Source organism: Octopus bimaculoides, chromosome 21, assembly GCF_046866305.1.
Source record: "Octopus bimaculoides isolate indiv1 chromosome 21, ASM4686630v1, whole genome shotgun sequence".
In the NCBI taxonomy this organism is placed as follows: domain Eukaryota; kingdom Metazoa; phylum Mollusca; class Cephalopoda; order Octopoda; family Octopodidae; genus Octopus; species Octopus bimaculoides.
In genome coordinates, this window is record NC_142948.1 from 7,229,151 (window position 1) to 7,244,572 (window position 15,422).

The 15,422-nt window shown below is 37.2% G+C and overlaps 1 protein-coding gene across 11 annotated transcripts in view; it reads right to left on the bottom strand.

Annotated features, from left to right (window-relative positions):
• The window catches only part of LOC106882018 (spermatogenesis-associated serine-rich protein 2), a 132,412-nt gene that overhangs the window by 14,178 nt on the left and 102,812 nt on the right, over positions 1-15,422 (bottom strand). For 8 of the 11 annotated variants that reach the window (XM_014932567.3, XM_014932572.3, XM_014932569.3 and 5 more), the window contains exons 3-7: positions 14,269-14,377; positions 11,485-11,531; positions 10,346-10,472; positions 7,560-7,889; positions 3,404-3,484 (exon numbers count right to left, since the gene is read on the bottom strand). In XM_014932567.3, the coding sequence (XP_014788053.1) occupies positions 3,404-3,484; positions 7,560-7,889; positions 10,346-10,472; positions 11,485-11,531; positions 14,269-14,377 (694 nt within the window). The remainder of the gene's footprint in view (positions 1-3,403; positions 3,485-7,559; positions 7,890-10,345; positions 10,473-11,484; positions 11,532-14,268; positions 14,378-15,422) is intronic. The other 3 variants (XM_089339358.1, XM_089339357.1, XM_089339356.1) reach the window with 2 other exon arrangements.

The following is a 15,422-nucleotide window of genomic DNA, read 5'->3' on the forward strand; positions in this document are numbered from 1 at the left end:
CACCGAGGTCGACTTTGCCTTTTATCCTTTCGGAGTCGATAAATCAAGTACCAGTTGCATACAGGGGTCGATTTAATTGACTGGCCCCCTCCCCAAAAATCTTGGGCTTTGTGCCTGGAGTAGAAAAGAATGTGACAAGGCTGACCCTTTGAATTACAGGTACAACACATTTTTGCTAGCTGAGTGAACTGGAGCAACGTGAAGTAAAGTGTCTTGCTCAAGAACACAATGCACTGGCAAGAATTGAACTCAGAACCTCATGATATTGAACCAAATGCCCTAACCACTAAGCCATGTGCCTTCGCTATCATCAATCAATAATATGGCAGGTAAAAATAACATGCTGTTTTGATTGATCGTAAGCGATACAGCAGCAGTAACATTGGTGGAGTGAGGCTGGATTAGACAAACTGCCATTAGACAGTCAATAAAAGAATTATAGTATGGTGGATATATTTTAGTAAAAAATGGCTGCGCATAGACACACGCACACGAGTATGTGTGTGTGTGTGTATGTGTTATTGCGTTTGTATACATGTATATGTGTATTTATATATATATATATATGTATGCATGTAATTGTATGTGTGGTGGTATATATATGTGTTTGTAAATGCATATATATATATATATATATATATATATATATATATATATGTATGCCTGCATGTATATGTGTGTATATGCATGCATACATGTGTATGTATGTATAAATACATGTGCGCACACATATAAACATACACACTAACACACACATGCATGAATTTATTCACCTGTCTCAAGGTAACTTAAGTTTTTCAATATTACTCATTAAAGAAATTAGCAGCAATACCACTTTGAGAAGGTTTGTTTTTCAATTAGAACAATAGCAACCAAGTGGGAGTGGCTGAGTACATCAAACACTGACTCTTTACATTATCCACTGATTAATGCAGCATCTCTATTTTTAGACCTTTGGCTACCCCCACCTACCCCCACCACACTGATTGTCTGTTCAATTACCAATCTTAAAATCTCTTTTTATGACTATTGCAGTAGCTATTGTTTATAAAACAATATAAGTAGCAGTGGAGAGTTAGTAATGATAGGATCCTTCAGGGAAAGAAAGTATCTCAGCAAACATCAAAAGCAGCTCAACTATCAACGCTTTGTGGAGAAACTAAATAAACACACACACATTCACATCCATGTGGTTGATGGTAAAAAGGGCATCCAGCCATAAAATGCAATCCATTCCAAATGAGAAGATGAAGTGGAGATTTGGATTCACAAAGTAGAGTTAGATGGTTACCATCTGGGTCAGTGTAATGCTGCATCACTATCCATTATCTTTTTTCCCTGCCACCCCTGCTTCATATTTTATCTAATCCAGGCATGAGCAAGCTTTTACAAGAAGCAGGTCACATGAGACATGGCTCCCCTTCAGGCAAGCTTCACAACTAAAAAAGAGAATGATAGTGGTATGTGGAATAGTGTTGTCTTGGATTCACTGAGTCTCAAAATAAGATGGGACGGTCATAGCCAGAATCACCTTTGACCATTGGTTTGTCAATTCAATCAAGGTATGACCAGGGGCTATAAACGTCACACATTTTCCAATCACACCATCGCCAATGTAATACAGCATCACCACCAACCATCTCTTTTCCCTACCATCCTTACTTCATACTTCTTCTAACCCAGACGTGGACAACTTTTTACAAGAAGCTTTTCACACGAGACATGACTCTCTTTCAGACAAGCCACATGACTGAAAAAAATTGAAGGTAGTCTTTTGTTGGCATGCCATTCAGAAAGTCCTGTGGGCTGCAGTTTGTTCATGAATGATCTAATCTATCCCCCACCATCAACACACTATTCTCTCAACACACTTAGTCATCTTAATGTTGCACTACTACATTGTCACTCAACCATTTGTTTTGGGGTTTTTTCCTATGAATCCCTTTGATTCCTATTTTACTCAAATAAACCCTCACAGCCATTCAATGTTTTAAAAAAATCATATTTTTATAATGAAATATTATAAGAAACTGTATAAAATATTGTTAAAATACTTTGTGTACAGTGGAAGTAAAACCAATTTATTGCAGATAAATTTTAACAACAAAATCTTATGTGAACCTCCAGGGGCCCTATGGACCCTGTTGAGAACCACAGATGAGGGGTCTTCAATTTCTTGTTGAATGACCTGCACGGATGATTTGTTTGTGCTGTACATTATCTCATTCCTTCCATCAAATGAACAGTGCGTGTACAGGTGTGCAGTGTGCCACACAAAGTGGTTGCAGAACAATGTGCAATGAAGTGTTTGGCCCAAGAAGACAAAACACTGTCCGGTCTGAGAATTGAAGTCATGATCTTACAATCATGACTGCAACACCCTAACCACTAAGCCATGTGCCCTCACGTGCTTACCATCTAACACTAACACTAACCCCAACACAAATAAAACACAAAAAAATGATACAAGGTAGAGGAGACACTTTAATTTTTGCAAACATCCCCTCTAAATGTCAGTGACGCTATAAAATGTACACGAACCATACTGGCAAATGATTGGTGGTAGAAACAGTATCCAGTCATAGAAATATCATGTTCTCAAATCAGTTGTTCACAACAAAGATTGACAGTTTTGTCTTTAGAGAACAGTAACCTCTCGACTGTTATGTTCCAAAACCCCCCAATAGATGAAAATCCGCAAAGTAGAAACAGTACTGTACTGTGTATATTTCTTTATCCTTTTTATAATTTGTATATATTTATTTTATTATAAATGCAAAACAACACCACAGAGGAATCGATGAAAGCTTAAATAATAAACCGCGGTAGGTGAACCGTGATAAGGCAAGGGATTACTGTATTGTGTCAGAGAGGGAAGGAATTTGATAGACCCATCCAATCCCTGCCAGCATGGAAAAGAGAAGGTAAACTGATGGTCATGATATTATATGTACGTACGTGCACACGTGCGCGTGTCTGTAAAAAGAAAATCAAACAGGTTCCAATGAGGCTAGTGTTGTTCTGCATCGACAAGACTTATGTAGTGAAACTGATAGAAAAAGAGTACAATGGAAGGAACAATTGTAAATATAAACACACCCAGCCATATGGGCTTCCACATAGTTTCCATCGACCAAAATCACTCACACAATATTAGTCAGTCCAGGGCTATAGTAGAACACATTTGCTCAATGTGTCACACAATAGAATTGAACTTGAAACCACATGGTTGCAAAGTGAGCTTCTTAACCACAGAGCTATGCCTGCACCAATCTGATAAATACTGCAAAACTAGTGAATTTGTCTCAAAGACATGGCTCAACACAGGTTAGACGCTGCTAAAATTAACTAAATCAGTGAAAATCAATACTATATCTTATTGAAAATTTATTTATGTTCACACCTGCATATGGTTTCTTGACCTTAGCCACCACATTTGGGCCCAAGTCAACCCTGTTGTCACTTTTCGTTGATCCAGAATGTCCTGAGAGAAAACAAAAAATTTAACAATGATTTCCTTGAAAAGAAAAGCAAAAACAAAAACAACAAAACAAAACAAAAATACAAAAAAAAATTCAAAAGAAAAAAAAAAAAACCAAAAAAAAGACAAAAAAAAATTATTCAAAAATTATTATTCCATTAAATTGAAAATAAAGATTAGAAAAAAACACAAACCAAGTTAATTATAATCAAAAAGAAATGTTATCCTTTTGTTTTTAACCCTTTAACTGTGGAATTAAATTTCATGGTTATTCTAATAACAATGCTAAATATCTACCAAAAAATAGAATTGGTATTTTCTGCAAGGTCACATGATCTCAATAAACTTGACATAATCTCAACATAAAAAAAAAGTTTAAAATATGACATTCCTCAACAAAAGATAGACTGATATATAAAACTGCTTTCTACAGTAATGAAATTTTGAGTGAATATATCTGATTTCCACTGTAAAAGGGTTAAATGTACAAAAATAAAATGAAATTTAAAGAAAAAATATCATGCAGAGAACATATTTTGACCCTTGAATCACCCTGTGAGTGACCACCATTTCAAATATGTATCATTTGTTATTCAGTTTAACCCTTTTATTTTTAGCACATTTCTATTGAAATACACAGCCTTTGTTTCAGCTCATTCTTTACTTTATCCTTTTACACATTCCTTTTAGATTAACCTCAGCACTCTCTTCTAACTGCTCCAGGTATATTCTTATTTGATTGTTCATGTCTCATTGTCTTACTAATGAACTTCCTTTATTCCCAAGCTGCCTGAAGCCTTAAAGTAGACAAACTTCATTTATACAAATAACAATTAAATCCATGGTTAAATCATTCCAATCTCAGCTGTTTCTTCCAGATTCACTCATCCACGCAATCACCTCCCCCAAATAAAAAAAAAAAGAGAAATTGATGTTGTCCCTCTTTAAGGAAAGGCAATAATTTGTTGACAATTTCTGTAAAAAAATTTGATCTGTGGAAAAGAAACAAAAGGAAAAGGAAAACAAAATTCACTGCTAGACCTAAAGTAAATAATATCTGTTTTCCTGCAAAACAATATTCATTTTTAAAAGAAAGAAATGTCAGTGAAATTAATTTCAGTAATTATTTCATTCTGGAGCAAATCATCAGATATGGTGTTAGGTGTCTGCTGAAATAAGTTCAACAACTCAAATTTCATTTGAGCTGAAATTTCATTTAATCAGTCATTAAAAGGCTTGTTATAGATGCCAATCTTATTTCACTCTTCCTATGAATTCGAGACTCTTGTAACTATGTAATGTATAATAAGTTGCTATTACTTCATTTGTATTAGTCTTTTGTGTAGTGTAGCAGCATAATTTCCTGGTAAACCAATCCGATAACCCAGTTTTCATCCTTGCCCCATTGGAATTAGTTCATTTTTGATACCAAACTGATTGAGACTGCTTCTGGTTCTATGATATGTTTTTTTGTTTTAAAGAAATTTAAATTAAATCTTCCATCAAAGTTTTTATGTTGATTTACATTCCAAACGCCAGCTTCATAAGGAGAGAATTATTTTATTAAATTCATCATTATTTTCAAAATTAATTGAAAGAAAAGCAGTGGATTTCAAAAGGAATATGGTTACAAAAGGGATAATGCTCTTAGGAAAGATTGCCTCATCACAGCTTCTCAATTCCTATCTGCTACGGAATCCCAAGCCTGCTGCCTTTAGAAGAAAGCATAGCTCTATTATACGAGTGAGGTCTGAAATTTTTGGTGGAAGGAGCTAGTCGATTGCATCAACCCCAGTACTCAACTGGTACTTATTTCATTGACCCCAAAAGGATGAAAGGCAAAGTCGACCTTGGCAGAATTTGAACTCAGAACACAAAGCTGAAAGAACTGCTGCAAAGCATTTTGTGCAGTGTGTTCACAATTCTGCCAGCTTGCAGCCTTAAGAAACAATGCCATATTTTAATGACTCAACTCTTCAAACTAAGGTCATTCTAAGTTAGCCAAAAATTACTAAAAAAATAGTTCCTCTTTTTATTAGTATAAAACCAAAAACAAGACATGAATGAATGCAGAAGTTTTTTTTGAAAATCAAAAATTAAATAGATAAGAGAAAATTATAGTTTAAACCAATGAAAAAAAAAAACCTCACTTAACCAGGAACACTTTAAATATTGTGTAAAGGAATATTGTATAGGGGTTAGTTTATTATTTGGGCTGAGGTCTGTAAATGAACATAGATGTGAGGATACAATTTAACCCTTTAGCATTTAAACCAGCTATATCTGACCAAACTATTCAACCTGTTGTATGTTCAAACTGGCCAGATTTGACCTCTTACACCTACCCTGCAATGTCATTCTAAAAATACACAGTCACATCATCAAAGCTATGAAATGATTCATGATTAATTCAAAGTAATGTGAATAAATAAGCATTACATTTGGCAAAGTAATCTTAATTCTAAAGAGGTAAATATTCATCATATTCTTTATAAGAGACAATCTCAGAATTAGATATCAGCTAAGATATTCTTCTGGGGAGCAAATCTCACAATTACAGCAAAGTATGAGAGATGTACCAAATGTAATCCAAAAGTAGGTGTAACATTTGTTATTAATTGATGTAGGTCATTCAAATTGTACCTGTTGGTAGAGTGACTCTTCTTCTTGTAGTGTATTTCCAAATGAGTCTAAGAAACTGAATTAAAGTCACGTCTGAAATATTTAATGGATCATGGAGTGCACTTCTTTCAAGTTTTTCAGAGCAAAAACCAGGAAAAAGGAAGTAACCATATTAGTAGTAACCACCTCTGAAAATCTGATATATTTGGAGGGCTTTTAAACATTTTAATTGAGAGAAAGGAGCTGTGTCTATATGTATGCTGTCTGAGATTGATGAAATTGCCCAGCCGATGCTCTTGAATAACTTCAAGTTGACAACGACAGAAAAAACATGGAACAGTGGGGAGGAAATTCGAGAAGGTTGACTCTCTGCGAAAAGCACATAGGAGATAAAGTGGGGAGTGTAGGACCTTGAGGTGGTGATGCAATATGTGTGAAGAGAAGAAAAGTGATGAGCTTAATGAATGGAGTTGAATGGGGGGGGGGGGGTAAAGAACCAGCTAGCTCCAAGGAGCAGAGGTTTTTGAAGAGGTTGTAGAAAATCAGAAGAGGAGAGCAGATTTAGAAGTTAGAGGTTGAAGTGTATTGGTGATTAACTCTAAGCTAATCAGTCATGTGGTTTATCTTGTGGATGGGATTTAGCCTAGAATGTTTGTATGTGTAGTATTAGCACAGTCCAAGATGTGGCAGCAGTATGAGTCTCTCTCTCTTCTATTCTCTCTAAAAGAAGAAAGAAAGAAAGAAAGAAAGAAAGAAAGAAGGAACAAAAAAAAAAACTACTCTAAATTTTTAACACAGCATGCAATGCTAACTTCAAAACCATCTGTGAATGTACCTGAGATAATGTGGAATCCCCTCTGTACTCTAAACACCATGCATGAAGACTAAATCTTCATGAAGTGATCTATTACTTGAAGTCATCTAATAATGCAGAATGCAAGTTACCCCAAATTTTTGACATGCTTAGCAAAGTAATATCGAGTATTTTATTCATCTTCTATGCTGAATCCAAGTCCTGTTATTTTCTAAGAGAAAGCAACAAGAAGACATTCCTGTTATAAAACTCAGGTAACAATCCTCAGGTGTCTTGACCAAATTTGACATTGAATCCAAGTTCTGGCCTCTGTTCAAGAAGCAATGATGACTGCTGTGTAACAGTCCATCATTCAAAGGTATCCACCACCAGGATTATGTTTCATTCAACTACCACAGAAACTCTACATTTACAACAATGAAAACACTGGATACTTAACTTATTCCTACAACAGTAATTCCAGATGGTCCCTTCTCCATTCCCCAACATTGCTGTCCTCACCCAATTTCCTAGAAACACATTAATTAATATAGAGACTGGGTAAAAAATAATTAGCATTCAGTTGATAATTACTATTATTTAGTTCCTCATTATGTACATGCTAGCTAGAAGATTTCAGAGGATTAGAATATGAAAATATACCTGTTTTTGGAAGAGAGTTAGCAGAAGTGATGACACTAGCTTTCTTACTACCCTGATGTGTCTGACTGTTTGCTACAGCTTGGCCAGACTTAGGGCGAGACCGTTGCTTATGGATTTCAGATTCGTTGTTAGTATGGAGATCCGATTTAGAAGAATCGCCATTGAGGTCCCTCTGAGATGTAGTTGTTAGCTCAACTTCTTTGCCAGCAGCGGTGTGTAACTCCCCCCTACATAACGACGAAGATGATGAAGATGATGAGATTACAACACCAGTTCGAGACGCATTTTTCCCAATGCGAACCGTGGATTTGTTCCTTTTAGGCATATCACCTGGAACAGCCAGAAGAAAGAGAAGAAAAAGACAAAACTCAGAACAAGGAAGAAAAAAAAACAGAGGTGCTGCCAAACAACTAATCAAATTTATAGGGAAATTAAACTGAAATTATTATTGCATAGTTTCATTATATATCACACAAAAGACAAACTACACACCACAAAACAGCTTCATTTTAATTCATATTCTCAGTTATTTTTTAACTCTCTTTTAACTACATAAACTTAGGAACGTTGTGAAACGAAAGTAAACTGCTTGGTAAGCCATGTCCATGATTCAGTTTCAACCCCACGTAACCAATTTCATGTGTACTGCCAATTCCTCTGAGTGTCACAAACACAAGAACGAGCCTTTGAGGCAGTCATGGACAAACTGCAGGCCACAGGACTTTCTGAAAGTGCTAAATAAATAATTATCCAAAATTCTAATTGCCTTCTTTTTCTTTGTGTGTGTGTAGAGAGAGAGAGTAGAAGTAATGGTAAGTGAATTGTTAATGTACAGGAAGAAGAGTGTCATAGACAAGACTGAACATTGGAATACACGGAGTTAGAAAGAGTACACAAAAGCTGAAGAAAGTACAGTAGGAATCAAGAAAGTACTTTAGAGTTGGAGAAAGTACAATAAAGTTGGAGAAGTACAAATGAGCTCGAGAGAGTATACCGAAGTTGGAAAGAGTACACCAGAGCAGGAGAGAGTATATCAGAGTTGGAGAGAGGACGCCAGTGCTGGAGAGAGTATGCCAAAGTTGGAGAGAGTTTGTCAGAGCTGGAGAGAGTATGCCAGAGCTGGAGAGAGTATGCCAGAGTTGGAGAGAGTATGCCAGAGCTGGAGAGAGTATGCCAGAGCTGGAGAGAGAGTATGCCAGAGCTGGAGAGAGTATGCCAGAGTTGGAGAGAGTATGCCAGAGCTGGAGAGAGTATGCCAGAGCTGGAGAGAGAGTATGCCAAAGCTGGAGAGAGTATGCCAGAGCTGGAGAGAGAGTATGCCAGAGCTGGAGAGAGAGTATGCCAGAGCTGGAGAGAGTATGCCAGAGCTGGAGAGAGTATGCCAGAGCTGGAGAGAGTATGCCAGAGTTGGAGAGAGTATGCCAGAGCTGGAGAGAGTATGCCAGAGCTGGAGAGAGAGTATGCCAAAGCTGGAGAGAGTATGCCAGAGCTGGAGAGAGAGTATGCCAGAGCTGGAGAGAGAGTATGCCAGAGCTGGAGAGAGTATGCCAGAGCTGGAGAGAGTATGCCAGAGCTGGAGAGAGTATGCCAGAGTTGGAGAGAGTATGCCAGAGCTGGAGAGAGTATGCCAGAGCTGGAGAGAGAGTATGCCAGAGCTGGAGAGAGTATGCCAGAGTTGGAGAGAGTATGCCAGAGCTGGAGAGAGTATGCCAGAGCTGGAGAGAGTATGCCAGAGCTGGAGAGAGTATGCCAAAGCTGGAGAGAGTATGCCAGAGCTGGAGAGAGAGTATGCCAGAGCTGGAGAGAGAGTATGCCAGAGCTGGAGAGAGTATGCCAGAGCTGGAGAGAGTATGCCAGAGTTGGAGAGAGTATGCCAGAGCTGGAGAGAGTATGCCAGAGCTGGAGAGAGTATGCCAGAGCTGGAGAGAGAGTATGCCAGAGCTGGAGAGAGTATGCCAGAGTTGGAGAGAGTATGCCAGAGCTGGAGAGAGTATGCCAGAGCTGGAGAGAGAGTATGCCAGAGCTGGAGAGAGTATGCCAGAGTTGGAGAGAGTATGCCAGAATTAGAAAGGGCCTCCTCAGTATATGCTGCAACTGAGTAGTGATAGGAAACTTCTGATTAGAGGAAATTTTCTGTTGGAGGAGTTCTAATGCCAAATAAAGTTGAAGGCCTTCATCAAAGTTCAGAAGTGCAAGAAACCACTAATGTATGATATATAAAAGAACAAGTCTCAAAGAGATCCTACTTTATGGAAACCTCTTTACTGTTGGTCACTGAGAAAAGAAGAGAGCCTGTAGGTGCTAAAAGGGCCGGTTGTTTATGACTAATTCCATCAACTTCGATGATGTCGAAATGGAGAACAATAGGATAGGTGTTGACAGCGTCAGACTTATTATTCTTAGGAATGGACACAATGCTTGTATTTCCACAAACTGGAGTAGATTTAAGTAACACAGTCATAACAAAAAGATGTGATCTACATTTCTAGCTTACATAACAAGTGTACTGTATGTGTGTGAGAATATCTGCACATACATACATACACATAGACACACAAACACACATACACATGCATGCCTGTGTGTGCGCACACACACACACACACACACACACACACAAAGCAATCTTCATCAGCCAATAAAATAAAAATACAAAGAACAACAACAAATAATGAACGGAAAAAAAAAGGGAAAAAACAAAAAAGAAAACAAAATGAAATTTAAAAAAAACAGTACAACATCATCATCGTTCATAATAATTTAGCCGGGTGACCTTCAACACTTACCATTGACCACATCATTGGCCACCTTTGAGATGCTTACTGGCCCCTGAGAATTAGGCTTCTGTTGTTGGTCAGTAGAGGGAGGATTTTGGTTTGACTTCTTTTTGTTCTTCTTCTTCTGTTTCAACACCTACAAAGTCATTGAAAATAAAGATTATATATTCTTTCACACCTAGTAGGGCAAAGTTAGTGTCTTTATCGTTTTAATGATTATTCATATCTATCAATTCATAATTAGTTTTATTGTTTCCAGGAGATGCAGAAATGGGGGAAAGGGATTTTGCAATGTCCATGCCGTTTAAAAGAGCTTTAACCCTTTAGCATTCAAACCAGCCATATCCAGTCAAAATATTCTGACAAAATATTCTGTGTGTGTGTGTGAGAGAGAGAGAGAGAGTGCCTGGGTTTGTGTGTGTGATGTGTGTGTGTGTGCATGTGATGTATGTGTATATGTGTGTGTGCATGGGGGTGTCATGTGTGCATGTGTATGGTGTGTATGTGTGTGTGTGTTGCTATTGATGTTTTGCTCTGAGTAAATCCTGATTGAGCAGACCAGTAATCAATAACATAGCCTTCACCACGCAGTTGTTTTTTTCCAAGCAATGGTCATTGTAATGGTTTAGTGGCCAGGGTGTTGCACTCACAATCTTAAGATCTTGATCTCAATCCCCAGACTTGCAGTGTGGTGTGTTCTTGAGCAGAACACTTCATTTCATGTTGCTCTAGTTCACTCAGCTGTAAATGGGTAACTCTGTGATGGACTGGCTTTTCATTCAAGGGGAATGTTGGTATGCCTGTCTAGCCAGTTGGATGGCATCTTTTGAAAGCTACAACAATGCAAGGAAATGCATTGTGACCAGTGGTATATAACAGCATTTGATGGTCTGATCAACACAGCCATACAATCTACCAGAAATGGCAACCAAATCAAACATTACTATCTTAAATAAAAGAAGGACATGTCAGACAATATAGTTTTGGATATAGTAAAAGGCTGGATAGTCAAGACTGGACTGCTTCAGATCATAAATTTGCTCAGTCTCAGATAGGTAAAACAGCAACAAGAACAAAATAGATAGCATTTCAGATTTTGAAATAATTAAAACGAAGATTAAACAAGACAGCTTCATAAAGTCACTCACCTTATTGTCAGGAAGATGCCATTCTTTCAAAGCCTCCTTGGCACCATCTGAAGAACAAAAGAAGAATTTTTAACATCCAAATATTTTATCACCCTTATCATTTTATATCATTACTAGAAACAGCCCTCATATAGTTTAGAAAATATATCAAAAACTCTATATATATATATATATACGTAAATTTAAAGAAAACAGAAACTGGAGAAATATTGATGAACAATTGGCTTAGATCAATCATCATTTATTAATTCAATACAAATAGACTGCTTCCCATCTAACAGCTATTTCTGCCTCCAATGTTGTATGGTGTTGCCATTGATATGCTAAAAATATTTATCATATTCAGTAAAATAACCATGAAGCTTCATCAGAGTGAAGTATAACAGGTGAAAGAGCTTAACCACTTACTAGTAAATAAATTAAAAAAATTACATTTAATCGATTAGCACTTTATTATGATAAATACTATTAATTAGTACTATAGACATAATCATTAAAAATTATTATGATTAATTTAAAACCTTATTGTATCTTCACCCCTTCTCCGACTAAAATCTATTGGTGTATCCCACCATTATTTATTATTTTTTTATTCTTTATCCATCCTATTCCCCCTGTACAAAGGATTAATCCGCCAAATACTATTTTAAGTTTAGTCATTTACTTAATGTCTCAAAGAGATACACAAGCAGAATGGTATGATTACAACCATATTCAACTGTTCCTTTTTCTTCTCAAGGCTCTTCTTTTTTATTTATTCTTCACTCTGATGAAGCTCTATGTTTCAGATCAGTTATATTACCAAATAGGATAAATATTTTTAGCATATTAATAGCAATACCAAACAACATTGGAAGCAGAAACAGCTGTTAGAGGGGATGCAGTCTATTTGTATTGAATTAATAAATAATAATTGATACAAGTCAATTGATGTTCATCAATATTTCCCCATTTTCTGTTTTCTTTAAATCTTGATTCCTGATAAACTCATGTTTTTCCTTGTCTTTACCTGTAACTTATGAGCATAATATGCTTACATATGTGTGCCCACAGATAAACATAGGTAATATACCGGCAGTATAACGGATATTGTCAGCCACTAAGGGACATGCTCAAGTGTCAAGCAACTAACAAGCAAATCTGTGGTACTGAGTAGAATATTTGCTATAACAACATTTCTGCTTCAGTAATTCAACACTGAATTTGTCTGAAATGTAATGGATAATAGATCAGTTTCAAAACACTGATGCCCAGATCAGAAAAGCAAAGTTTGAAGGGGATAGTAGTCATTTCTTTTGATTTCTATACAGAAGCAAATAAGAAATAACACTTACTAACCAAAGACAAAAAAAAATTTTAATTTTGTTACGCAGTGTAATGTCAGCTGGGGTCACAATACTTGAAAAGAGATGAGTCGGTCACAGATGGAGTGGCTTCACTCCAACTCTGCTTGGTCAGGACCAAGCTGGGTCCAAACAACAACATAAATGATAAGTCTTCTTGTTTGAATAATCCCAATTAGTTCTAAGTGAACAGACAATGGTCATAGAAATAATGGCAAACACACAATCAATTACAATACCCAATTACATGCTGAGAGCAATTTGATTGTCCAATAAATACAATGTCTAAAATAAATCACCTTGAGCAGATGGTCAGTAGTCTAATACCCCTCAGTCCTTTCTTACTCTGTTTTATATGAAGATCATCATCATCATCACCATCATCGTCATTGTCATTTTTAACATCTGTTTTTTCTACGCTGGCACCAGTTAAAAGACAGTTAATGAAACAGATTTTCTATGGCCAGATGCTCTCCTCGTCAACCTTCCCTCCAGTCCCTCTCCCCGCCACTTCTTGTTTTTCAAGTGAGGTATTTTTCATTCTACCAGTGCTTATATATGTCAAATGGACTGTGGAGCATCTGTTCACAGTTGGTCATTAACATCTTTTGCACAGAAAATATTAAGGAAAACACACAGAGTTGACACGGTCACATACACACGTCTAACTAGAGCTGTCTAAATATCTATCTATCTACACAGACAGACAGATAACTGGTACTCCATCTGTCACAATGAAAGTTCTGGGTGATCCAATAAACAGAACAACCTACTCGTGATATTAACATACAAGTGGCCGAGCATTCCACACACATGCATAAGGCGGCGAGCTGGCAGAAACGTTAGCATGCCGGGCGAAATGCTTGGCAGTATTTCGTCTGCCGCTACGTTCTGAGTTCAAATTCTGCCAAGGTCGACTTTGCCTTTCATCCTTTCGGGGTCGATTAAATAAGTACCAGTTACGCACTGGGATCGATATAATCGATTTAATCCATTTGTCTGTCCTTGTTTGTCCCCTCTGTGTGTAGCCCCTTGTGGGTAGTAAAGAAATAACACATGCATACCCTTAATGGGGTTCTTAGGGAGATTCAGAATGATATAGAATTTGAAAAAGCTTGCCCTTTGAATTACAGGTGTGATACATTTTTGCCAGCTGAGTGAACTGGAGTAGTGTGAAATAAAGTGTCTTGCTCAAGGACACAATGTGCCATTGGGAATCAAACACATGGCCTTACAATTGTGAACCGAATACCCTAACCACACATCTTTACTGTGCAATAGACAGACAGACAGACAGATAGATATACACAAATTTGCACACTCAAACAATAGTCTTCCTTCCACCCAACCAGGCCAGCATCTATACACAGCCACACCTGCACCTACATTTAACCACACCTGCTCACACTGATTAAATATTCAAAACATAACAATTACCCACCTTCCATATAAGCTTGTATAGTTCTTTCAACACAGTTGTCATAATACTGAAGCACTAAAATAATTTCATTAGCATTTTTCCCTGGGACGATTTCTTTCACAGCCTGAACCTGGCAAAATACAGAAAAAGAAATAAAATTAACGACATAAAACCCAAGACAATACCAAAACAGCTTACATATTCAAATCTTAAACGCTTAGATCTGCAAAGTAACAATAACATTCACCTCCTGTCTTTGCAGTAAATCAGGTTTCCAATGCGCTAATCTTTCAACTCCATCTTCACTGCTTTTAATAGTTATTACATAATAAATATTAAATCTATAAGCTTTTCTTTTTTCCTTTGTGAGTAGTAGTAGTAGTAGTAGTAGTAGTAGTAGTAGTAGTAGCAGCAGCAGCAGCAGCAGCAGCAGTAGTAGTAGTAGTAGTATGGGGGCATATACTGTAACAACTTTGCACCACTCAGGCGACATCCCTCCAACCTATGGGTGTGTTTGGGGGAGTCCTTGCTGAGTGGGGGCCGGCATGTTAAAGAATAGACCCTATGTTTCCTCTGCGTGTCATAAAATGCAACTAAAAAAGGAGGTTGAGGTCAGACTTGTATTCTGAGTAGGCTCATCAAATCATTATAATCTCAAGATTAAATTCATGGCCACCACATCAGACAATGGTTGGTGAAGAGAACATGCTGAGGTTTTCATCCTGCAATGGACAGAACACGGGCAATCCAATCCAATACTAAACAAAAAGTTTCGTTCTTGTTGTCGTTTCTGCCCACCCATTATTTTGGTTTTAGTGTGGTCAATTGGTGACCCTTTGACTCTGTATAAATTTGTATTGCATAATATAATTTGTATCTACACACACAGATAGCGTGTTGGAGCAGCTGTAGTTTATTGAACTGAACAAAGTAAATATTTCATGCAGACCAACAATGGGATAAGATGCAATGTTGAAGCTGACTGGCAGGATTTGAACTTGGTCATTAATCATTAAAATTACTGCTCAATGAGTTACCGTCTGTGCCACCCTAACAATATTGGAATTGAAGGACACCACTTGCATTACAGTGGCACTCGTTTACAACAGACACATGATATCAAGACAAGGAGACAGGCTTCTTTCAGTTTCTGATTTCTTTATTGCCCACAAGGG